Genomic DNA, 25,704 nt, shown 5'->3' on the forward strand with positions numbered 1-25,704 from the left:
TTTTACTTGATGCTTTTGTATTTGTAATTGGGACAAACTGGTAACTCGTACCCAGGTAGCACGTACGCTCTCAGAAAGTCTGATGCAAACAAAAGTTTGGGAGAATTTGAAAGTTAATGGCGTGCTCTCTAATTCGTTCAAACTTTCCAAGTTTTTGTGCCAGGCTATCTAAACAAGAAGCGGCCATTTTCCATTATTTTTAGTGGACAACTAGTACGTTTGGAAAAGCGCGAATGTGATAAATTCTAGTAGTTCTCCCACTGTTCTCTATTCGCGCGCGTTGCTGTTCATTTTTTGGCCAAAAAAAGTACAGGTTTTGGAGTGTCTACGCCTCATTGAATATTCACTCGCAAAAAAAGTCGGTCTTTTAGTCCAATAAAATAGAGTGCAATGATACGACATAACCGTGTTGCAAATAGCGTACTTTCCATTCGACAAAAATTTCCGGTAATTTCTAATGGCAATTGGAATAGCATTCTGCGCAATTTTTTGATAGGATGACAACCTTGCGAGGAAGGTCCACATTTTATGAAAATAACTCGCCGGGAATTTCTGTTCCATGTGAGCCTGTTCAGTTTGCTCACGGATTTTATTGTTCTGTGCTACTAACCGTGCCATCGAAACAAGATACAACAACGATATGGAGAATAATGCAGTGTGCCGCGGTAACCAGCACTGTCTTTGATTACAGACTCAAATACTAGCAAATATAACACTCCCCGGGGGTTGGATACCCCAGCTCGTGCAGCAAAAAATAATAAAGGCTAGCAAAAACAGATACTAAGAAAAAAAAACGAAAATGCGAAAATTCAAGCAATACAAGGCAAGCCGAGCGCGTATCTACCGCAGCGGACACTCGGAGGCCAGAAAAAACCTCGCCAAGATTGGCGCAGGAAATCTGGGTAGGAACCAAAGTAGGCTACGGCTGCCGGGCCCTCCTACTGGACCCCTAATAACGGACCAAATGTTCATAGACCGAGTAATCTCAATAAGCTCTTCTGGTACAGCTTCAAGGCAACGAAACTTGGACTTCGGATTCTTCCAACCAACATGCCTGTCTTTCATTGAAGAATCAAGAGACCTGAACCCCGGATCGTTAGCCCCGCCGATTCTAATATTATGTGTACCATACAAACTTGCATCAGAAACAAAGGGCGAAATGTAGGACTTAAGACTAGCATGCATAAGCTGTGGAATAACTTATCCCAAGAGACTCATGAACTGAATCGCTCCCTAGAGTGCCTAGAATTAAGGATCCTGCGAACAATAGGATAGCTAGAACCACTGGAATCAGGCAGCAAAGAAAATATTCTCTCAGTTATCCCCCACCGGACTGGTAGGTTTCCGAGACCTAGCTATTACCGAAACGTGCCCATCCTTGTACTGGTCGTTTTTACGCTTAATCAGATAAACCTTCATGAAATCTTCAAAAATAGAAACATCCCGCACTCTAATGCTCAAAACTTCACCGATACGAAAAACACCTGCATATCCTACTAAAAGAATAAACAAAAAGCGAATATCTGCTAAAGATGCAGATTCAGAGTTCAAGCTTAAGGTAATATCAGCAATAGTCATGTGTCAAAGGCTGCTTGGGCTGGACGGGTCTTGCTAACTTCCTTCGAGCACCTTCTACAACGCCCTTCACCAAAGGGTGGATGGTAGGTGACTCCATCCCTGCTAGACGGTGACCCCATCGGATACTGTCCGAAGCAGATTCCATCACGGAGGCAGAATGGCCCTCGAGTACTGCACGTTTCCACGAGCACGGTCGGATACAAAGCTTGTAAAGGAACTGCCGGAAGAACAGGAACACCCAGCTTAGAGGGCGCCCAGGTCCTCCATCTTTGCCACCCGTTGCTGTACTTGTAGGCTGTGTTTACAGCGCTAGACTCTAACAAAATATCAACCAGATGCGGAACCATTAACTTCAATGACGGATCCTGGAGATTCGCCGTTTAGCCCCCGTCCTGCAAGATATCTTATAGAAACAAAAATAAGGTTAGCGAGCAAACAACACTACGCAAAAACAGAAAGGTAAATATAGCCCTGACAGGAGCATCTATCAACAAACTGCTACAACAGATGGCAAACAATGCACCCTCTCAAATGTATCCGCCTAAAGTAGGCAACATGATGCTTCGGTAAGACCGGCATCGCACATCAAGTGCTAACCCGTAGTGTGCAACCATTACCACGCTCAAAACTCGCATGACTGTAACAACCCACACAAGCCATGCCGCCCGGTAACCGTAGCAAACGCATGCCACACGCGGGCCGACCGATTAACTGCAGGCAAATGCTCAACAATACAAGCAAACTGTCAAGCCAAGAAAAGGTAAATACAAAAACAAACAGACAAACAAAAACTGACTGGTCGGCAACGCTAACCTAAAATCTATGCGTAAGGCCAACACGCTGAATTTTGGGCAACCAAAGAAAACCGAAGGCTTGCCGCGATAAAAAACCTTTTGGCCAGGACAAGGGATAATCATATCAGATCTTCTGGGCAAGCGTACGATAACCACAACAAATGAAGCAAATCTGGAAGGGCGAGGCTTCAACAACGGCCAGAAAAAAGCCGACGGCCATTTAGGAGCGATGAGTGTGCCGACCGCGCGGCATGCACGCGCATGTCTAATAACATCCACAATAATAGACATTGGTGGACAGAGCCAATTGTTTTCACCATGCCAATCCTGAGACAAATCATCGACTGCACAACAGCCCGGCGACAGAAATCCTGAATTAAATCTCCTCAACTGAGCGTTGTAATGAGAGGCAAATCGATCAACAGAATGCGGACCCCAGCTGGAATCCAACTGGGCAAAAATCTCACAATTTAAAGACCATCAGTCATCAAGATCAGCTCTAACATTAGCATCGCGAGGAATCCACTGCGCATCAATCTGAATATCGTTCACTAGGGACAGCTGAAAAACATCAAGCGCTAAACACTGAAGATGCTGCTTTGGGCTGCCAACTGAAACAATCCTAGAGGCATTCTCGTTATCCGTAAAAACTTTAACTTTCTTGTGCCTGAGAGATGTAACATGCGCCTTGATAGCATAGAAAATGGCTTTAAGCTCTCTGAAGGTAGAACTCTGCTGACACTCAAAACGGCTAAACATCCCACTGACAGGCTGATCATTCAATTTGATCCGATATCCTCCAAAGGCGTAATCGCTAGCATCGCAAAAAGTTACTGCACCTGGAGTAAGCTTAGGCTGAATTCCATATCCGTTAAAGGCCTCGATATTAGTAGACCAGAAACGCAATTCTTCCGATAAGGGCGAAGAAAGAGAAAAGGAGCAATCCCAGAACAAACGGGTTTGAATAGTTGCATGCATCTGCCTCGTGAATAACCTAGCAATAGGGCCGACTGCCAAATACAGCGGATTGATGAAGCCGGCCACTCGAGCAAGTTCCCTAAAAGTAGCGTTCCCAGAAGAAATCATGGAATCGAGGTTTCTCTTAATCTTGGCAATTTTCTTAGGCGGGACTCGGAACTGCATTTTAATAGTGTCAATTACAAAACCCAGCCACTGACCGACTTGCATTGGCTCTAACATAGATTTCTCCCTGTTCAGCTTTAACCCGCTCATTTTCAAATCCTTCTGATGCAATAAACTAGCAGCAGACGCAGAAACCCTCTCGGGGTGCCCTGAGATTCCGTCGTCTAAGAAAACAAAGTAAGAGTGGCTCAGGGAACGCCAACGCTTTACTAACGAATGCAGCAATTTCGTAAAGCAGAAACAGGCGAAACTGAAGCCAAAAGGAGGGACTTTAAAGGAGAAAAAGCGAAGCTTGCCACAAAATGGCCAGGCAAACCCCCAAAATTTCCGATGCTCGCTGTAAATATCTACATGATGATATCCTGACTCCAGATCCCACGTAAAAAAACACAAGTTCTGCTCAAAAACTTTAGAAAGGCAATGTAGATCCTTGTATTAAACGAATGCTTGAAAAGGCAAGGGTTGACGTGTCTGAGATCGATAACCAACCTCAACTTCTTACCCGCCGCGACAGACAAAAGATTTACGCAATAGGGTGGTTCACTATGCTCTTGGATGCAATCGTTTAACAACCATTTAGAGAGAGCTTCTTGAACAAACTGAGGATGACACACCGCAGAGCGATTGTTCCTTAAATGGCACTTATCCGGAAATCTGACAAATGGTAATCAATAGCCTTCAGAAATCAGGCCTAAAACAAACTGTGGGGCACAGATGGTGGATTCTAAATAACTGAAACACTGCTTCAGGCGACCTTTTACACCGGAGGAGCCTTCAGCAAACTCTACCCCGCTTCCTAAATGATCATCAATCAAAGGACACTCATCGGTTTCGACAACATCCACATCAACGTCAAAAGCTGACCGTTCAGATTCGGCTAATCATCCCCGGCTGGGCGGACGGTCCGACGAGGAGGCGTTGACAGAGCTCTTGGGACAATTACGAATTAAATGACCAAATTCCCAAAACTAAAATAAAGAAAAAGAAAGGAACTTGAAGAGAGAAACAAAATGAAACAGCGCTGGTAACACGCCGAGAGAATGAACCCATACTAAACACTCGCTTAAATACACCTACCACGGAAAACCCATGGGACTACATGACTACCTGCACATGTACGGATTCCAAACGCACAGAATACAAATATATGCTAAACTGCGTATCGCACATATTATGCTATTTGAACGGTTCAGAATAGGAAATTCAGCAATCCTCGCATTTTCTGGAAACTTTCCTGGGAAAGTTCCTTACCATTGGCCGTCTTGAAAGTTCCGGAATTCCGAAGCAACCATACTTTCGAGTAAAACCGCTACACTTTCAACTTAAGTCCGTGTTATATATATGATCACAAAATTCGGTATGTACCGAAATGCTGGTCAAAGCGTATAGTTTTCATCTTTATGTTAGTTCAGATTGTTGCTTTCGTATCTTTCTTTGCTGTTAGTATCAACTCACAGTGAATGTATTGTCGCTAGCACGACAGGGGCCATCACTCTATCGCTAGTGTTTTGCGACAGAGGCACTAGATGGGATACCATCCGATTCCCGGGGTGGGGGACTCCCATAATTAAAGGACAGGGGTGCCCTCGTCGTACCGTTTAGGAGTTAAAAAGCGGTTTTGGTGTCTCTTGGGGTGGTCAGCCTCAAAAGGTCCACAGTGGGAGCTTTCGCAGTACCTTTTAATTTAAGGTATTCAGCCGAGAAAAGTATGACAGGAGATAATGTGTTGTTTTAGAATTAGTACCTCTTAGGGGTGAATAAAATCAAGCCACGCCCACAAAACAGGACCAGGGTTTCTTTTCAAAATTTCGATGACCACGTCAGGTCAGATTAGCCCGTTCGCACAGCCCAAGTACAGTTGACCCCACTATTTCGAACTCTCAGGGGACTAGCTTATTCCAGGCTCTGGTCAGTGGGGACGATCGAAAAAGCGGTTGGGCGACGAGCGCCCCGATCGTCGACCGCCCGCTATTTCGATCGTCTCCACTGACCGAGAGCCTGGAACAGGCTATCAGGGAACGTGAAAAATAGTTCGAAATAGGCGATAGTAAATGAATGAAGAGGAAATTCGAGGGAAATGGTTTCGAGTTTGAAATAGCGGGGAATTCGAAACAATCGAAATAGCGGGGTAGCCTGGGATCTAGTATTGCACAAGATGGCCGACGACATCGAACAGCAGGAAGACGAACTGCTTGCTTTAGCCTCTATTTACGATGAACGAATCTTCATTCAATCATCAGAGGAGAAGGGAGGCCAGTTTAATGTTTTCCTTGAGTTACCAAAGCCTTTCAAACTAAGAATACAGTCTAGATACCTGCCTAGAAGTAACAAAAGTCGAACGCGTGAAGGTGCAAACGGAGCAGAGAGGACTGAAAGTTTTGACTTGCTGACAGTGGAGTACCTTCCTCCGATCGTGTTAAATTTCAGATTTCCTGAGGATTATCCCTCTAAGAGCCCTCCATTATTTACTCTGTCATGCAAGTGGTTAACCGTTTTTCAGGTAAGACAAATTAAACGTAATATTTGCTGACACGAGTTTTTTTTTGTCATTATGCAAACTTAAGGTTATAAGCTAAATCACTGCTTTATTTGCGTCTTTCTATGGCTGCCTCAGTTATTACGATTTTTTTTCGATAAATCAAATTTTACGTTTTAAGTCGTACGTTCAGATGAGCTCCAATGAGACCTTTATTTTACTAAAAAAATACCTTCAAGCAAGAGATTTTTTTAGATAATTTACAAGAATTTTCAAACCTGTAAGCCAAAAATGCATTAATTCATGGATGTTTCCCAGTATGGAAACTGCAACACTACATTTACAACCTTGTGTGCCACTTTCAGTTGTCAAAGCTTTGCAAATGCCTTGATGTAATGTGGGCAGAAGAAGGTGGAGGAGAAGTAATCCTATTCCGATGGACACAGTTTCTACTGGATGAGACTCTGCCATTGTTGAGTGTGGAGAGCCCATTTCCTCTGCAGTTTAAGAAAGCCCATGGACAAAATAACAGGAAAAGAAGAGGAGATCCAAGAGCTTTCCAAGATGTCGCATCCCACCATAATTTAGTCGGTGCTGTATTGGAATATGACCAAGAGGAGAAAGGGAGAGTTTTTAATAGCAGTTATTTTACATGTAATGTTTGCTTCTGTGAAAAGCCTGGATCACAGTGCATTGAATTCCATGACTGTGGCCATGTGTTCTGTGTGGATTGCATGGCTGGGTACTTCAAAGTTCAGATTGAAGATGGTGCTGTCCAAGCTTTGAACTGTCCATCAGAAAAGTGTGAATCACAAGCTTTACCTTCTCAAGTAAAGGAGCTTGTTAGTCCTGAGCTGTTTGCAAAGTACGACAGATTTCTGCTTCAGTACAGTCTTGATGGAATGTCAGATGTCGTTTATTGTCCCCGCCCGTTATGTCAAACTGCCGTCATGCTTGACAGTGATTCAGCAATGGGTGTCTGCACATCATGTTCATTTGCATTTTGTGCTTTTTGCAAGCATACCTACCATGGTGTTTCTCCGTGTGAGATTAAAAGAGATAATCTTAAGAAGCTTACAGAGGAATACAATACAGCCTCTAGTGCTGAAAAAGAGCTACTAGAGAAGCGTTTTGGAAAACGGCAACTGCAAAAGTTGATGGATGAAGTTGTGTCTGAAGAGTGGCTTGACTCCAATGCAAAGCAATGTCCAAGTTGCAAAGCAAGTATTCAGAAGATTGATGGCTGTAATAAAATGACTTGTTTGAAGTGCCGGGCATACTTTTGTTGGCTGTGCATGTCTACTCTTTCTCGCAGTAATCCATACCAACATTTCAATGCCCCAGGCAGTGAGTGCTTTAATAAGTTGTTTGAAGGTATTGATGAGGATGATGATGACAATGACGATGAAGACTGGTGGTTGTGAATATTAAATGGCATACTGGATAATATTGACTTGAGTCATTTGAAAAAATTTAATAGATATAGAAAATAGAAGATAGATGACTGATATACTTATTTGCCCATGGACTAGAAGAAATAATCTTTTGATGGAATAGTTTAGATAGAATGTAAATTTTAAAAATTTATGGTAATCCTCACCAGATTATGCTACAACTTGTAAAAGGCTTAAGTGAACAATAATGTTAACTGACTATTTTATTTATTTTTGTTTCCTTGGGTATGGTTACAAATTGTGTTAAATATTAAGTGTTATTTCTTAGGAGTGAAAAGGAACTTGGCAGCACCTCTTAAGAGCACTCACTGTCCATTTTAGGGATCATTCATGCTGTAGTAACTGGTGTAAACTTGTGAGTCAATCTCGTTCAAATTACTCATAACCCAGTGGCTGACTTGGTAACCTTAAAATACTCTTAAGTTTTAATAACTGAGAAACAGAAAACATGTACAATGTACCTTGTTTCTATTGAGTTAGACCAATAAGACCAATACTGGTCCAATAAGACCAATACCAGTCCAATAAGACCAATACTGGTCTCTTGCCAAAAGTAATTTCCAAAAAGCCAAAAGTAATTTAGGACCCTTCAGATGGCCCAGGAAGGCGAAAAAACACCACACATGAGTTCATTTACATTTCATTTAACTTTATTGGGATATTCAGACAAAGATGTAATTTACATATGCAATTTTCAGAGCTCTATTCATAGCCCTCATAGATTCTGTTTGTTTCCTATTTATCAACCACAAACACGTAGAGTGGTCTGCCTGTGTTCACATTCTATTTTTTTGTTTATTACCTCTTTTCTAAGTCTCCATACATCACAAAAATGATGCATAGAATATAGAGCATAATAGGAGACACTGAGAAATTACGGGTGTATAGTAATTTTTGAAAAAGTTAAAGTTGCTATGGGATTCTTAGTCCCATCAGTGATGTAGCCCGTGTACAGGCTCCGGCTGGAAGGGTCTGACCGCTGCTGGAAGGGCGGAGAAGGAACTGGCTGAAAGTGAAGTGGCTGAGGGGGGAATCAGGTGGGGGTTGGGGCTCTCTCTTCTATCATCTTTCTTCCAGCTTTCTCTTCACCCCAAACACGACACCGTTCACAGGCTACCAGTTATGACAGAACACAAGCAAGAGGGCCCTTAAGGGGGGTGGGGGGGGGGGGTATAAATCCTATTTCCTGTGAGAAAACGTATTGCATTCTAAGGAATGTAAATAGCTGTATGGTATGTATTCTAGTCTTATACCCTGTTCACACTAACATGATAATTACGTTTAAGAGTGGTTTAACTAAACAAGGTTAAAAATTAGTTGCTCATATCGTGCACACCCGACAAGTTAACCTGGTAAAACTTGTTTGATTAAAAGATGGTAGCAAGGTGGTTTGAAATTTTTCTTCTCAAAATGACTGCAAAGCAGAATCGACAAATTGCAGAAAACCTTAACCTGATTTAGTTAAACTAGTTTAGTTGGTGTGAATGGGGTATTAGTGTCTGAAAGTTGTGGTAATTAAATAATAAAAATATAAACATTAAAAAACTAATCCCATTTCCCAGCTCAAAGATCCCCAGAATGCCATTTCCCTATGTTTATTTATGTATTTTTTTTTTCTTTTTTACTCAAATCCCAGTCCTATATATTTTTTGTGTTCCCAGTGCCACTGACCCAAATCCCATTTTTCCAGTGGAAAAAACAATGTAAATCCCAGTCCCAGTGAATCCAATTTTACCGGTAATCCCAGTAATCAATCACAGTAAAACCCATATTAATTCCTCTTCCAGCCCCTAGCAACAGCTCTGCAGTGAAACTATGGCCGAAAAAAAACTGTCCATAACAAGAGTGTAGTGAAAATCCACGTTGGTACCCTCCCCTCCCTATCCCTGATTTCCCCTGAGTTGAACCCAGTCTTTTACTCTCATCGCGCATACAGTGTTTGCATGTAGAAGATTATGTAACAGTGCAAGGACGTCTAGCGTCTGACCCAAGATGCCTGCGAAAAAGTTAACTTTGTATCTCGGCGTTGCTGCAGGACTCACCGGATTCTCAATTTTGGGACTTGTTCTTAGTATCCGAAGGAAGAGATGCTCTGAACTACACACTTTTGGCTCCATGATTCGACAGCACTTCGAATACTTCATCTTTTCTCTCATCGGAAGGAGGATGAGACAAAAACTGGAAAAAGACAGTGTGCATTTCGTTGAAGTACAAGAAGAAACGTTGTTAAAGATACTTAAGAATAACGCTGATACGGAATATGGAGTAAAATACAAGTTTCGTGACATAGACGACAAAATGAAATACATCGCGATACATCCATTGACAAGATACGCTCACTACGAGCGTTATGTAGGTAAGTAAGGTTACACTTAAACCGTGATTCAGATGTTCTAAATTTAATTTCGTAAAGAACCTTTGAATATACTTATAGAGTAATTTGTTTATTGGATCGCTCTTCCCATTTTGAACAAATGCCACAAAAGGACGGACCATGGGAGGGGGGTGGGGGGAAGGAGTGGGCAATTTTCTGGGGGTATGAAATTTATTTTTCCCCTTAAGGTTGTGCATGAACTTTTTTGGTGGGTATTAGCTTGTGCAAGAGCGTTTTTTAAAGTCAAACATAGGGCTTACATAGTAGAAAGCACAGTGTTTCAGCTGTTTTTGCTGTGTGAGAATTTTTTTTGGAAATTGCCCAACCTCCCCCTCCCTCAAAAGAATTAATGATCTGTCTCTAAAAAAAGGCAGCTGAATAACGGCCTCTGCTTTTGCTGGAGGGGCTGGAGGGTGGGGGGGGGGGGGGGAAGTGATTCTTAGATTCTTTGTTGGAAGTGTGCTGCCTGACTCCCCGTACCCTAAGCCTCTTTCAGACCAAAGTACGTCATTTTCCTCATTGTTTACAGGCTTGGCCATTTGCACTTGAAGGTGGTAAAAGCTACATGGTGGTACAGTTTTGGGTGAGGGGTTGGGGGTGGGGTAGGCATTATCCTGTGACTGGGGCATCGATTAAGGGAAGCTCATCTGCTTAATTTGGTAGCTTTAAGGGTGCTGAAAACCAACCTTGTTCACAGGAAAATGAGATTAGTTCGGGACAGGACATCAATGTCTTTTACAAGTTGCATTGTAAGGAACAAGAATACACATGCTGTCTGGCTGTATTCTTGGTTTGAATAGGTTTTTCATGAATTATCTTACCTTTTTTCACAAGTGGAAGAATTTGATGGTCTTGTTATTAGTTATCACTTAACTCTCATTTGTGTGTCTGGTTTAGATTGTTATCTTTAAGGGATCAAATAAAAATTGAGTGAAGCCCAGATTGGTTTCCTGTAGGGGTTTAATTCAATTTTTCCAACAAGCATACCAAGCCCCTTTCACAGACCCCTCAGGGCAATGCCTCGGGGACATATAAGTTGATTAATTGATCGATCGATCGATTGATCGATTGATTGATTGACTGATAGGCTGACTGGCCAATTGACCAATTGATTGGCAATTGGCATTCATTACGATGAGAGCTGCTATCTGACAACGACACACTAACTGATCACTGTTTCATCTAGCCTCTTAGTTAGTTAAAGGGTGAAAAGAAAGTAGCGAACCAAGCAATTCTCCATGACCAAGCTTTGCTTGCCCTGCTTGTCAATTTATTTCTTATTTTATACCCCACAAGGAAGTCTTTTTGCAGGCTACCCTTCATCTCCAGGTAGCACATAATTATATCATTAATGAATTTGTTGACTGACTGTTGTTGCCACACTGCTTTTGTAGAGCAGATCTCTTGTGGCAAGAAGAATGTCCTAACTGTGAAGGATCCATACCAGTTGGGTGTCACTTCTGGAACATCTGGCAAGAGCAGTCTGCTTCCCACCACTAGTGATGTTGGTAAAATATTTTTCACCAATGGAGTTCTTGTTGGCATCAGTGCCATGTTTGATGCATATCCTGGGGTAAAAGAAACATATTTATCTCTGTCCTAACTAAACTAAATACAGTTGAACCTCCTGTAAGCGACCAACAAAATGTCAAGCCTGGATGGTCGCTTATGGGAAGTGGTCACTTCCAAGAGCTTAGACCATAATGGGTCAAAAAATTTTCTTCATTAGAATATGGTAACTGCCAAGACTTAACCCATGCGTCAATGCCAATGCAATGTTTTATTCATGTAAAAGTCAATTTTGAAAAAAAAGTCAGTTCTTCCCATTGAGACACAATTTTCCGTTTCTTGACCTTGCCAGGAATACAATAATGTTACAACACCTAATTATTCATTTTTCGCTCCATTATCTGTCAAGTGGTCACTTACAGGAGGTTAAATACAAAGGAAAATTTCAAACTTTTAGCTCTAAAAGTGGTCGCGGTCACTTACAAGAGGTTCCAAATATAGTGATTTGACTTTGAAACTTTTGGTATTTTGAAAAACTGGTTGCTGAGGAGAGGTGGTCCCAACCGGAGGCTCGACTATATGTGACAATTGTTTTTTTTTTTTCCTCCTGTGCAAATTAAAGAGACCTAAACATTCTGGTAAAAAAGGATGATGTGACTTTGTCCCTCCCCCCCTCTCTCTTTTTTTGTGCTGCCTTTTCTCTCTCTTCCACCCTCATCAATCCGTTTTCCCCCCTTCTCACCCTCTCTCAACCCACCCCCTACCCAAAGTCTTCAAGGTGCACATAAAAGTCCCACATGTTAAGGCTGGTTTTCACTAGCAATGGAGTCGGAGTCGGAGTCGGAGTCAGAGTCATAGTCGGAGTCATAAGAGCGCTTATAACATAGTGAAAATCGAAAATCGGAGTCGTAAGCGGAGTCATAAGTTCAATGGAATTAGAGTCAGAAGAATCGGAATGTTTCCATTTCTTCCGATTCCGTTTACGAATCCGTTGTTTATGATCCAGTGAAAACTACATTGTCAGAGTCAAGAACTAAGCAATCATGAGGCCCGGAAACGGTTTATTCTTCCACTTCTGCTTCCAACTCCGACAATCTAGTTTTCACTGGATCGTAAGCGACAGAGTCGTAGGTGGATGCGGTGTTCTGCTTCCGACTCCGTCAGTTTAATTTTCACTAGATCGTATCACTCCAAGCTTCTGATTACGACTCTGACTACAACTCCGTTGCTAGTGAAAACCAGCCTTTATAGTCTACAAGACATGTTGGTTGATTTAGAGGGCCAAGGGGACCACTGACTCTTCCCAAAAGTGTTACAAGATGCAATAAGTAGCATATCAGAGTACCAAGATTCTTGCACATTCTTTGGTTTAATCATGCCTATTGTGCAAAGATGTGCTCTCACTGCAACTGATTTATTGCTTCACCTTATCCCCCTGCCAATGAGACAGGTTCTGAACATTGATATTTTCAAGGTCACTGGTTGGCCAAATATTTCAATTTCTGCCAAAATAATCTTTTCTGATTTTTTTTCCATACAGTCTTACCAGCTACAGAAGAGCTTGAAGTTTTTTTACTCTCCAAAATGGAGCTACACAGAATCAGGCCTACCGATTGGTCCAAACTCATCTTCACCCAGTAACTCGCAGCGAATCCTTCACCTCTACACAACTCCTAAAGCAGGCTTTGACATCATGACAGAACCCGAGGCCTTGTATATTCACTTGCTCTTTGCCTTGAAGGATCGCAATCTTGGCATTTTAGAAGCAAACTTTGCACAGCTTGTGTATTCAGGACTCCTTGCGCTTGAAGCTCAGTGGAAGTTGTTGGTGGATGATATTGAACATGGTAGAGTGAATACTGGCTTGGAGATCGAAGATGAAGTTAGAAGGTTAGTGGGATTAATAAGTGAGATAGGCGCAGATGAAGGGCAGATTGCATTTATTTTGTCATGACAAAGAATGTGGTAGACAAAAAATGGTGTTTACTGCCTGGGAGGGAGTACTTTCATAAATTTTGGTTAGGTGTGTCCCATGATGGGTCTTAAATCCTGACCCTATTTAAGGATGAAGGAAATAAAAATTGATACCCCATTTAAGGCTGAAACCCGAAAAATGACAGCCTATTCAAGAGAGAAACTTAAAAAATAGGGTAAACGTGTTACGAAAAATTGTCTAGGTCTAGTTCCAGAACAATCTAGAACCGGAAGTCATTCAGCCGTGACCAATTTGTATAAGAACATTCCAGAACATTCTAATCCTTATGTAATTTCTCAGATTAGAAATTGTGTCAAACTACTTAATTTAGTTCCAAATAGAAGTTTCTAGAACTTTAAGCCTCATGTATATTAGAGTGAGCGTTTCTTCTGTGAGAGAGATTGATTCAAATTTGAAGAAGCTTAGTGCTGTAAATTCGCGACGTTACCTTACGGAAATAAATTAGTTTGTTGCTGTTACCACCGATCCTGAGTTCTGTCTGGAAACAACCCTGCTCTACAACGATACTCGTAACAAAACGGCTCAACTTTATTTTGTTTCTGTAACTTTTGAAGTTTTCGAATAGTTGTGTTTTAGCAGATCATTTGTTTTTTGTTTAACTTGGCATTTACGCACTGCAATTTTAGGTGATACAATTTAGTTTCGCCATCTATAGATCACACTGAGAAAACAATGCCAACAGGGGCAGAAATCATACCCTACTTAAGGATTGAAAACCTCAAAAACCCTACCTATCTCGGGGCACATACCTTTAGCCCATATATGGTAGTTACCATCCCCTTCCCCCCCCCCCCAGTGTTTCCTGTGGTCAGTTGTATTTTCATTTTCCTCAGGGAACTGGACAGCCTTCTTAAACCTGATAAAAAACGTGCTGATGAACTGAAGGACGAGTTTGCCAAAGGTTTTAATGGCATCGTCAAGAGAATATGGCCGCATGTTAACTTGGTCCTTGCTTGCTCAACAGGTATTTTAAATTATTAATTCCTAAGAGGGATCATTATCTAACTTCTCCTTACAATAACGTTTATCCTGTTAAGCATGTTTAGGTGATGAGAATAAAGAAAATCATCAACCAGCCACATTGTTATGATGTATCGTCAAATTTTTAGAACTAATATTAAAAGAAATGTATTGCAGTCAGTAGAGAGAAGTTATATTTTGGTTCCTAGACAGAAAGACGTTTATTCATCTGTGAAGTGCATAATCAATCTCATTTCCAGAGGTTATTTGAGGTCTGAAATAAGCTGTAAAAAGTCAGTCACATGTTTTGGTTTGAATTAGTTTTTGGTCAACAGTGACCAAATGCCCAATGCTCTGGATGAAAGCGAAAAATCACAGTTCTGGTTTGAATGTATGCATGTGATTTAGCTCAACAGTTCCTGAACATGTATAGAAAGAGTAACTGCCGTAAATGCTGATATTTTCGCTTTCTCCCAGGGGCCTCGATTTCTTGGAACAAGACTGCTTTTCAATAGGCAAGTCGCACATGTGCCCGCCTTTCTGCGGTACTCTTGTCAGGGTTGTAACTCTCTATCTAGCACATTTCCCAGCTGTATGAATATTCTTCCTCTCCAAAGCAAACATTGTTTAAGTAGAATTAACATAAAACCTGTGACTTTCTTTTCTCTCCCTACAAGGTTCGGCACACCTATATGCCACCAAACTCAAGGACAGGTACCTAGGAGATGTTCCAATTTACTCGCCATTTTACGGAGCGACTGAAGGTTTGATCGGAGTGAATCTGTGGCCAGAAGAAACCACTCCATTGTATATGCTGGTGCCTAGAGCCATGTTCTTCGAATTTATACCCGTTGAAGACAGCAGTCAGGAGCAGCCGACAGTAAGGGAGGCTTTTCGGTATTTTTAAAGGAGTTCATTCACGGTATTTTGAATTGTTTTAACCACATACAAAATTGCCTTTAAATTAAAGGAAAGCTGAAAATAGCTGTTTACTAAGATAGAAAAACACCAAAGAGATACCGATAAGCAATAAAGGAACAAGGATGGTTAAGGGTGGAGAAGATTAACATGGCCGACAAACAACGAACTTGTTTTAGGCTAAACTTTTCAAGATGCACAAATCGTGACCTAGCACCTTTAATTGAAAACTCAATGCATCTAAAAAGGAAGGCAAACGTATTTCCTGTTCTAGGGACAAATATTTCAGCTGTTTGAGACGTTTTAGTCAATTCAGCGTAAAACTACACGGCGAGTTCGCGGCACTGGTATTTTACTATAAATAAATCTTGTCTAATTAGTTTTATATTGGTGAATCAGTTTAGAGCAAGAGTTGCTAAGACTTCCAAGCGTTAATAAGCTTGTCCTGTGGCATACATTTCTTTGTAAACATCGACAAGTTTGGGGTACTATCACTCTATGAGTTTGCAACGGATTCTTATGAAACTTCGCATAGTTTCTAGGTTCGGCACGATAAATCGAACTGTTTGAATGAAAAAATCGGAAAAGCGTCAGAAAGGCCACTTGATTTGTTTCTTTTTTCCTACTTGCCCGCGAACTCAGCACAGTGTTTTCTATAGGAATTGTATTTATATCTGTGTATGGTAGAAGAGGCCACATTTTTCTGTTTAAAGATAAGACTCAGACTAAAACTGTTCTGCTCCTTTTTGCTCGTGAAACCTTTAATAATACTTCTACTATAAATACTCTCTACTGGTTGGCTGAAAGTATACCTATTTATCCTAAATTGCATTGCTAGCTGAACAGTTCAGTTTTGTAGTGGTCGCTGACACCATTTTGTGTAACACTAAAATGAGCATTTACAATGTAAACTATATAATTTTACTTAGATTATTGTAATTCGACTGGATGATATAGATGTTTCAACTTCTTCAGTTGGGACAACAGCTGTTTCAATGAATCTATTTCTTCTCTGCAGACTCTTTTTGCTGAAAACACTGAAGTTGGCAAACTTTATGAGCTCGTGGTTACAAATCATAGTGGATTGTATCGCTACAGAATGGGAGACGTGGTAAAGATTGCTCGTTTTCACAACAGTTGCCCTGTCGTGGAGTTCCAGTATCGTCAAGGACAAATTCTCAATGTACGGGCGGAGAAGACATCAGAGAGAGTCTTCTACGACGCGCTGACGTCCGTACTAAGTGGCGAGGGACAGCGGTTTCAAATGGTGGACTACACATGCGCAGAAAGCGTCATGGTTGGTGGTCAGAGTCAAGGTGATGACGTCAGGGGTGCGGCGCCATATTACGCTGTGTTTATAGAGCTGAGTGACGTGCTAGAAGAAGAGGAGAGGAAGAATCTAGAACTTAAGGTAGGATTCAGTGATATTGTTAGATCAGTTGGCGCCCTTGAGGCTATCATCTGTGCATTGAAAGAGTTTGGCAGGGTTAGGGTTAATCTGAGCGAAGGATGTCCGCCAGGGACTGATTAGGTAGGGATGGGAGAGAAGTGAAAGATTTATACCCCTATTGGTAACTAAGCTCCGTTCGGAAAGCTTACTTGCGGGCTACGGAAGGATCAAAGAAAACAAAACATCTCAGGACAATTTTGAGGAGAAAGCGCACCAGAATGCATAAACAGACGGCATTCAAATGTGACAACGGCGTTGCTTTGGCGAGAAAAACTATGAAACTGATTTGGTGACGAAGCAAAATGTCCGCGACATTGATTAACATTCTCTTGCTTTGAACTCGCAAACCAATTTTGCGTCTGTGCGGGATAAAAAGGGAACATTTCGAAGTTCATTGAAGTTCATAATTGTATCGCGACGAGTAAGTAGCATTTGATGGCAAAACAGTCTCGAAGACTGCGCCAAGAGTTTTCGTCCTTAGAATATAACGCAAACAGCGGTGATAAACATTGTATTCCAACGCATTGACGTTTCGTATGCTAGTCTACATACATTTTCAAAAGTGACCGTTACATTTTTTTTGGGAAACTATATATATCGTAAAAATGAGAGGTCTGGAGCTTACACTGAGAAAAGTGATCTGCAGCAGTACGTTAACCTGTCTAGACATCATGAGGAGTAACAGCTAATAAAGCAACAACTTCTCACTACTGACATTGACATTAAGGGAAGGCTTAAGCTATTGAGAGTCTCTTTAATTTTGCAATGAAAGTCAGTTTTGCCGGACGCTAAAATGTCAAAATGATCCCGTTTTATGTTGTGACCAGTGGTTTTCATATGATCAGCAATGGCTGGTGAATGGTCACGTTTAGCGAGGGCAACCGAATGCGCCATGATGACATGCAACTTTCAGACTACTCTCGAGTTCTCGCGCTATCTTTTGATTGGGTAATAAGACTCGGAAACTTTACGACTGCATCATCGGAGATTTGAGAAATAGCACTCGTCTTCCTGTTTAACACCAGCTTTGGGCTAGAAACTTCGCTAAGTTGTTTTTCACCATAAACATTGTTAATTTACACATCAAGTCCTTGATGATGTTTCATTGAGTGTTTTTCAAATGCTGAACACCTGCTTCTACCGTGGTTAATAACTACCACTGCTTCCTGGTTATTTGTGTACTGAAGCTTGTATGACGCACGTGCAAGGGTTATTTGTGATGGCCTGTTTTGTTCGAGGTTGTTTACCATTTACCTAAAAAATCCGGAAATTTCGGATGGAATGTAAAATGAAAGATTAGTTTTGTTTCTCTGAGCGGAAATTTTCTCGGGAAAACGGGATTTTTTGAAAGGTGGACCAAAATTCCCAAACGGAATTTCCGAAGTGAAAATGTGCGTTCCATTTGCTACAATCGTGGACAAACGTCCTTGGGACACTTATGTAATTTAACGAATTATGTGTGTTTTACTACTGAAGTTTGAAAAAAGCGCTGCTTTCCTTTTAAAAACGCGTTGCTCTTCCCCCGTCCCGCCCAATACAATGTTGAAAATCAGAGGATATTGCATGCAGGTAGTAGTTTTCAACATCGTATGGGGGGTGGGGGCCGAGGTTAGGCAGGTGAAGTTGTATTCGCGTCTGGCGTGTGCCCAAAAGCACCAACTGAAAAGTGAAAATTTGTCCCAAGACTTTTGTCCATGATTGTAGTTTTTACTAGTTCCAGGCCTTTTGGCTCGGATCGCCTTTGATCCTATCTTCCGGGAAAAAGTCGTTGAAATGGAACGAACGCATCCCCGTGGAAATTTCCATTCGGGATTTGACGCGTCCCATTTACTACAACTGTCGACCAAGCGGTTTTTCCGAGTAGATGATAAACAACCCAAGTTTCCAGGCACGCGTGGTTTGTGACGTAATAGGGTACGTGTAGTGGTTTAGGGTTTGATTTTTTTTGCTGTATTTTTCATTTCTAGATCGACAATGCGCTTTGTGAGTTCAGTCCTGTTTATAATTCGTTCAGACAAAAAGGAAGCATTTCATGTCTTCAGCTATTCATGATGAAAGATGGAACTTTTAGCGAACTGAGAAAATATCTTCTCCGTGTCAACCCTTCAGCAGCCAATCAGATTAAGATACCACGAGTTATCAAGTCCCAAGAAGCGCTTGATGTTCTTTTGAGAAATACAACATTTTAACATCATCCATGCACATTATTCCAGTTTTAGACCACACGGGAAATGTTTGTTGACAAGGGGTTTGTGTCCAGGTGATTAGGGAGTTTAAGAAAACCACGACTGCAACGGCAACGGGACCGTCCGTAAACAAAAGGTTTAATGAGCAGGACAATGGCTGTGCACGTGCGTTATAATTCTTGGCACATATCTTTGCCGTCCTCTGCAAAACAACAACGTGAAATGACCAAATTCTGCCTTGTCTCGAGAGCGTGAACCATAACGGCTAATTTTTTACATTTTTATTCCAAATTTATCGCTGTATCCCAGGTTTAGTTTCGTGATAGTTTTGACAGTGATAAACAAAGTAAATGGCTCTAGAGTATCGCGAGATGCGTGGGTAAAATATAAACTCATTTTTTAATAACGTTGTCCTCGGCGTCGCCGTTGTGGTTACTTAAAATCCCTAATATCTTCAGCTACTGAGAGATGTTCGGTTGAAATATTTGGCTATAGATGTTGCTAAATGAGAATCAATTTCTTGACATACAAAGGAATGTCGAAACGATATTTAGCACCCAATTCAAATGACAAAATCTTAGTGTCGCTTTTTCAGTATAATTGTAATTTATTATTCCACTATTGCGTCATTTAACTTATGGGGTTTTGACAACACACCAAGCATTGCGCGATATTTATTGAAATGTCGTATATTCCGTATTCTGTAGCTCCCTTTCGGAGTTAAATATGATAAGAAACTAACACAATTAAAGAAGTAACGTAACTATACCATAACATAATTTATGAAATTTGTGAGGTGTGTGTGTCTTAGCATATATCTGCTATTAATGTACATCGAGTATGTTGTTGTACCCATGCCTGCACTTGTGAATAAAGCGGTGATTCTTTCAGAAAATCCGTAAAACAATCGAATAAGCTGAATTGATTTTATTCCTTGCTTCCGAGTTATTTTCGCATTTCTAGATCGCTGTTCTACAAAATTAACCTTTTGACGGTTTCCTACCTTTTTAAGCTACTCTGGGTTTGTTTTCGAGGATTTTGAAATTTTGCTTAAACTAGCGATGGCAATATCCCCGAGCTAGTTTTTGTGAAAAATCATAACTATCTTTTAATTCATCGCTAGCGATCGCTTATAGAGAGCAAAAGCCGACAGATACTATACGTCTAGACCAAAAACAGATTAGCTTCAGGGAGCCTGTGCTCCTACGCGGCTGACTGTAAAAGCACCTTTAAATGACCTCATTTGAAGGCGTCTGGTGGAAACTTCTGTAGCAGCGACGTGAATCAGCATTTTAGCCTTTATCTTGAACATCCCAAATATAGTTTTCCTCAGTTTTCTGTTGAGCAATCCGTAAAGGATAGGGTTCAACACGGAACTCAGCTGCATGCAGAACGTGGACGTCATCCAGATCTCACGTGAAATTTTACTATTTGTAAGGCTGGCGATTTTTAATATGTCTTGAGGCAACCAGCAGATAGTGTATAAAGTTGTTACAGTAAAAACCTTCCTTGCGATGTGAGGTTCTTCGTTTCTGTTCGCAATTGTTCCACGCGTGCCAATCGCATATGGTCGACAGCTTGTCAGCGCCGCGCTCGCGGGAGTCACTCTTGAAGTTGAAGGGGAAGTCTTTTTATCGAAGAAGGAAAAAACTTGTTTTCGATGTAAGCGGACTAAGCTTAAAATCGCGTAGTTAAGATAGATCGTTGCAAGGAAGAAAATGTTCTCAAATACAACCATAACTACAGAACTTGCCGAATTCTTGCTTGAAATGACACAAAGGGATTCTTTAGCGTGAAATGTCGCTTCGTCTTGTTCCATTATCGAAGATAAGGCGAGGAGACACGATGAGATCCAAATCGCCACCAGAAACAAGCGAGTTGAGCGTTTAGTAAACATGTTGGTGTACTTTTTGTATCTGACGATGATCAGGTATCGGTTTAAAGTTATGAAGGTTATACTTAGATTTTTGGTTGTGAATAGGAAAGAGTTTAAAATCGCTTGGTATTTACAAGCTTCTTGTCCCAAGCACCAAGCTCCCTGAATCAGCACCGATGCTAGCAGAGGGTGTGTCGTTATGGCAGAAAGGACATCCACGATCGATAAATTGACCACGAGTATATTTGGAATAGTTCTTAATGACTTGAGATGGACAAACGCCGCGATAATCAAAGTGTTTTCAAGTATTGATAAAATCGTGAACAGGACAACAATTATTGACTCCAACGTGGCGGTCCCAGGAGATCGATATGGCAGGTCGAATCCCCCAGCAGTTTTTTCCATCCTCAAGCTTTTCGTTGCCTTTTTTGTTCGTTCCTGGGATTTACAAAACCGCGAGGTTTTTCCTCGTTTTGTTATTTGCTAAGCAGCGTACGACGTTGGTGCATTTGTCACTCCGTGCTGCACACTATAGATTTCCCGGTTGTAGAGACTTTGCGCCGTGGAAGAGAGAAGTTGTATATTTTCTGGAATAATTCATTTTCTCTGGATCTGTTTCCCCGCCTGTTCCATCCAAATAACCTCATGTAGTTTTTACAGGCTCAGGCACAGTTGCACGCGTGTGTTCTCACCAAATTTATACACTGACTACCTTTAGAATAAAGAAGTTTTGTGTTTTGCTCTTGTCGCTCGCAGGGTGTACCTTCGTTTGAGACGTTTTAATTTATAAGCACTTTCAGACGGATACATATATATGTTTAATGTCTCCCACGTAGGCTTTTAATGAAGGCTAGCCGGATTCTAATCTCGCCGTATTTTGAGTGTTATTTAGAGTTGAAATTATTTCCTCATGTTATATCTTATAGAACCTCACTCTCTATAAATGGTGGCAATGTTTAAAAGACCCGTTTCAGAAACAAGAAAAAACAGGGTTGTTTCCATTTAACACATCTAGTTAAAAAACGAAAAATATCATTTTGCGAAAATGAATTAGTGTGAACAATTTCATTTTCGATGTGTTTTTGATACAAAGAAAATACAGGCTGAAATAGAGGTTTAACGTTTCCGCTTTGGTGACACAAAACGTCCTAATTACATCCAGAACGCACTATAAATCTAAGCCGCTTCCTAAGAAAGATTTGTATGAGCCGTTTTGCCCGTACTAAGACCTACTGAACCGGGCAGACTGGGGCGAGGCCGCAATTAGGCCACGCCCGGCCATGCCCGAGTTTTCTTTTGCCTCTGTTTCAAAACGAGTCTCCGTGCGAAACCATTCATTTGAGAATGTATTCGGCCGAAAGGTTTATTCTCATGCAAATCAAATTCATTTTCAAATGAAAGACTCGTTTTGAAGCAGAGGCACAAGGTAACCCGGAAAAGGTCAATTCACGTTAAAGTTTTCCATTTCTTGTATGTGACTCGTGACCCGTATGCTTCGATTCACTTCTTCCATAACTTTCGACTTTGTAAACAACCTTGTTCTTAGGCTTCCAGATTTTCAGTATTTTAAAAAGAGCAATGAATCTATGCAAGGTGTAACCAAGCAATAAGATCAATTTTAACTAGGTTTCTAAAAAATAAACCCAGTTAACTCTCTTGGTGAGGCCGCAACCATTGTCCTATTCATTAAACGTTTTGTTTGATGGCGTTCTGGTTGCATTTGCCGTCATGGTTTAAAATGGCGGCCATGTCGGTGTACCAAGCCAATCCTGTTGGAGTGGAACTCTTTTCTTATATAAACGCTTCCTTTCATTCCAATAAATTTGCACGAGTGCTAGCCACGTGAGTGAAAGCGTTCTACAAGATTATGCACGTGTATAATCCTCACGTGGTGATTTCGGTACACTTGGCGTCAGGCACATTATATGATACGAGTCCAGCCCCATTCATTGTTTAATGTTCCGTTGCTGTATTGTACTACCGGTACATCTTATATTATTTGTGTTTAATAACGTTGTTTACTGTTTGCATTTCCTATGTTTTACTGAGCTGTTTTAACGCATTTTGATTTTCAATATCCTTGTTTTGAATAATTAACGGTTGTATGTGCAGTTCCGCTACATTTTATTTTTCTTTAGATCTGAAGTTGTTTTGGAAATTTTTGGTATCCTGCTAACACTGACGCTACATGTGTGAGGCCTTCAAGCTATTTTTTTAATTTCAAAATGATTTTAACTGTTCCAAACTTTGTTTCTTCCTCTTTTGATCCGTTTTGCCGCGGCTTGGTCTAAAAATAAAATCATTTCATTTCATTTCGCTTCACTCCAGGCGTACAGGGACGACGTCGTTGCACTTAACTTGATCGAGGGCCTGAATCACAGTGAAAGTGTTTTTCAATCTCAGCCGATCTGATCGTAGTGACATGAATTCGTTTGCAAACTCCAATTCCCAACATACCAAAAACGGCTTTCTTCACTTTTCTGTTGAGAAATCCGTAAAGCACTGGATTTAAGACAGAACTCAGCTGCACACAGAATGTAGATGCCATCCAGATCTCCCGTGAGAAATCTTGATTTGCCAGGCTGGCGTTTTTTATTATTCCTTGAGGAAGCCAACATAAAGTGTACAAGCTTGTCACGATGACAACCTTTCTTGCGATGTAGAATTCTTCGTTTTTATTCGCCAGGATTCCTTGCTTCTTAATCGCGTACGATTTTCCGGCGTTCCCCTGTGCCTCGCGTCTAGCAACTTTCGCGAAGAAGGAGTTTCTATTGAAAGAAACAGATACTCTACTCCGATGCAAGCGAACCAGTTTCAGAATCGCAAAATTCAAGAACACTGTTGTAAGAAAAGCGATATTTCCAAACGCAGTTATTATGAGCGACGCAATTGAAGACTTCTCCTTGGAAATAATACAAAAGGCTTCTTTGGCGTGAAATTTCGCTTTGTCTTGCGCCGCGAAGTGCGTGGAAGCAAGAAACGATGAAAAGACCCAAATGGCGGCTACAAAAACACGTGTTAAACGTTTGGTAAAGACTTCGGTATATTTTTTGTAACGAACAATAACGAAATACCGATTAAGGGTTATCAGAGCTATGCTAAAATGTGACGTTATGAATAGAAAAGAGTTTAAAATCGCTTGGTATTTACAAGCTTCGTCTCCAAATCGCCAAGCCCCTTCAATCACTACCGACGCAAGTAAAGGGTGTGTTGTTATGGCAGAAAGTACATCGACAATCGATAGATTCACCACTAACCGATTTGGAATAGTTCTTAATGTCTTGCTTTTCCAAAACCCTGCGATAATCAACGTGTTTCCAATTATTGATAAAATCGCGAACACAACCGCAATTATTGATTCAAACACGACGATGACGAGTGAACGATGTGGCAAGGTGAACCTCCCTTCGCTCTCTTCCATCTTAGAGATTTCTGCCGGTTATACCGGCCTTGGATTTAAAAACCACGACCAACCTTTTTGAGTGCTTTGTGATCATCAAGAATCGCCAGTCGACAATGTTTCCAAACAGTGTTCAGCGTTTTTTTTAAAGTCAATACAGATAAAACCGTAGCAACCTTCTTCTTCGCATCGATCTTCTATCGTTGACCAAGTTAGCCGTATGCCTCTTCGTATGAATACACCCTTCTTCTCGCGCCCATAGCCAGTCAGTTTTATATATACCCGTAGCCTCACGTGTTTGGCAGTCGCCGAAGCATCGTTCCTCGTGCATCATGATATTTTTTTCGTCGTGTGCGGGAAATTGCACCGCCGTTGTAAAATACCTTATAATAGTTGAATGTGTTATGAAGCGGATGGAAATGCTGAAATTGCTCTTTGGCAGGGTCTTTAATAGCGTGTAAACAGTATTGCAAATTATTAAGATTTATTATGTCTATTATGTCAGTTTTACTATGGCCGTATCTATCGTCTCTTTCGCAATGGCAACAACTTTTGTTAATGTTAGAGAGGTTAAGCATGACGTTAACGGCAGACGGCAAACGGCAAAGATAACCTCTCTGTTGACATAAATCAATATATTTTGAAGAGACAAACGGAAATAACCTCCAGTTTTTTTCTTACAGTGAGTATATAATCACGTTTTTCTTTTTATTAAAAAATAAGAAAACAAAATAAAAAATAAACATTTGGAAATGTGTTGCTTTATTTTCCCCAAATCGAGAAATGGCTTTGTTGAGTTTAATGCACCAGCCGTGATGAATGGACACAGCACGTTTTCGGTAGCCTCGACGCCATTCTTAGGCTTTTACAAAGCAAACTACAGGCGGTAAAGAGTTTTAGGAGTTTCGAGTCGGTTTCGACGAATGGAATTCATTAACTAAATAATTACGCCTCAAAAGAACTATAAATCAAACTAATGACATGATAAAGTCTATAGAGAGCAGAAATGTATCGGCAGGAACATTTTACCCACTTGCACGTTTCCCTCAGATACACGCCCACAAATCTCACGTGCAGAAGTTTATACATGTTACGTAACAAACGTGAGCTCTTCGATAGACCTATTCGAGGCAAAAACTCATATTTCAGTCAATAGATCAGTTACTTCTAGTTTAGAAACGCTGATTTCAACTTGGAAAGTGTATTTCAGACAATAGCGCTGGAAAACTATAAAACCGACATTCCGCCATTTTGTAACCATGTGGTACAAATCGTCCACATGGCTTGTGTGAAGTCCTACTAAAGGTTTTAGCAAATCTGCATTGCATTTTTCTCTGCGATTTCCACCATGAGAATAAAGAAATTTACCCAATAAGTCATGGAAGAAATACAAAAGAGTGACGCGATCCGTTAGGCGAGTGTGTCACTGACGTTCCTACCACATTTTGTTGTCTTCTGGGATCAATTACTCAACAGACGCACGGCAACATGGAATCTATTTGTTAAACCACAAAAAAATATCATTGTTAGACCCAGAACAGAGGAGGCGAGCGCCCTTTCAGTTCATTAAAAGTCAGTGAATCCAGGAAT

At 41.0% G+C, this 25,704-nt stretch overlaps 4 protein-coding genes across 4 annotated transcripts; 2 read left to right on the top strand and 2 right to left on the bottom strand.

Moving 5' to 3' along the window:
• The first annotated feature begins 5,362 nt into the window (after positions 1-5,362).
• On the top strand, positions 5,363-8,600 carry LOC145496964 (E3 ubiquitin-protein ligase RNF14-like). Its single transcript, XM_081476734.1, has 2 exons — positions 5,363-6,015; positions 6,357-8,600. Exons 1-2 carry the CDS (start codon positions 5,671-5,673, stop codon positions 7,413-7,415), a joined length of 1,404 nt encoding a protein of 467 aa, XP_081332860.1. The 5' UTR covers positions 5,363-5,670; the 3' UTR covers positions 7,416-8,600.
• Positions 8,601-8,610: 10 nt separating this feature from the next.
• On the top strand, positions 8,611-19,866 carry LOC145496963 (GH3 domain-containing protein-like). Its single transcript, XM_081476733.1, has 7 exons — positions 8,611-9,801; positions 11,214-11,392; positions 12,869-13,218; positions 14,158-14,288; positions 14,962-15,164; positions 16,221-16,613; positions 18,620-19,866. Exons 1-7 carry the CDS (start codon positions 9,438-9,440, stop codon positions 18,839-18,841), a joined length of 1,842 nt encoding a protein of 613 aa, XP_081332859.1. The 5' UTR covers positions 8,611-9,437; the 3' UTR covers positions 18,842-19,866.
• Positions 19,859-21,119, bottom strand: LOC145496965 (melatonin receptor type 1B-B-like). The gene has a single exon (XM_081476735.1). The coding sequence runs from the start codon at positions 21,117-21,119 to the stop codon at positions 20,025-20,027; it is 1,095 nt and encodes a 364-aa protein (XP_081332861.1). The 3' UTR covers positions 19,859-20,024.
• Positions 21,120-23,048: 1,929 nt separating this feature from the next.
• LOC145496966 (octopamine receptor beta-2R-like) lies at positions 23,049-25,179 on the bottom strand. The gene has a single exon (XM_081476736.1). It carries the CDS (start codon positions 24,133-24,135, stop codon positions 23,068-23,070), a length of 1,068 nt encoding a protein of 355 aa, XP_081332862.1. The 5' UTR covers positions 24,136-25,179; the 3' UTR covers positions 23,049-23,067.
• Between the last annotated feature and the right edge of the window lie 525 nt (positions 25,180-25,704).

The sequence above is a fragment of the Orbicella franksi genome, chromosome 9 (genome assembly GCF_964199315.1).
Source record: "Orbicella franksi chromosome 9, jaOrbFran1.1, whole genome shotgun sequence".
Taxonomy (NCBI): Eukaryota; Metazoa; Cnidaria; class Anthozoa; order Scleractinia; family Merulinidae; genus Orbicella; species Orbicella franksi.

What these genes read in the sequence shown, in the direction of transcription:
- LOC145496964 (XM_081476734.1), top strand. Translation starts at nt 5,671, where the DNA reads ATGGCCGACGACATCGAACAGCAGGAAGACGAACTGCTTGCTTTAGCC. An exon ending in AGTGGTTAACCGTTTTTCAG is followed by an intron (nt 6,016 to 6,356) that starts GTAAGACAAATT and finishes TGCCACTTTCAG; the next exon opens with TTGTCAAAGCTTTGCAAATG.
- LOC145496963 (XM_081476733.1), top strand. Translation starts at nt 9,438, where the DNA reads ATGCCTGCGAAAAAGTTAACTTTGTATCTCGGCGTTGCTGCAGGACTC. An exon ending in GGTCCTTGCTTGCTCAACAG is followed by an intron (nt 14,289 to 14,961) that starts GTATTTTAAATT and finishes TCTCCCTACAAG; the next exon opens with GTTCGGCACACCTATATGCC. An exon ending in GGAAGAATCTAGAACTTAAG is followed by an intron (nt 16,614 to 18,619) that starts GTAGGATTCAGT and finishes TTTCATTTCTAG; the next exon opens with ATCGACAATGCGCTTTGTGA.
- LOC145496965 (XM_081476735.1), bottom strand. Translation starts at nt 21,119, where the DNA reads ATGGAAAAAACTGCTGGGGGATTCGACCTGCCATATCGATCTCCTGGG.
- LOC145496966 (XM_081476736.1), bottom strand. Translation starts at nt 24,135, where the DNA reads ATGGAAGAGAGCGAAGGGAGGTTCACCTTGCCACATCGTTCACTCGTC.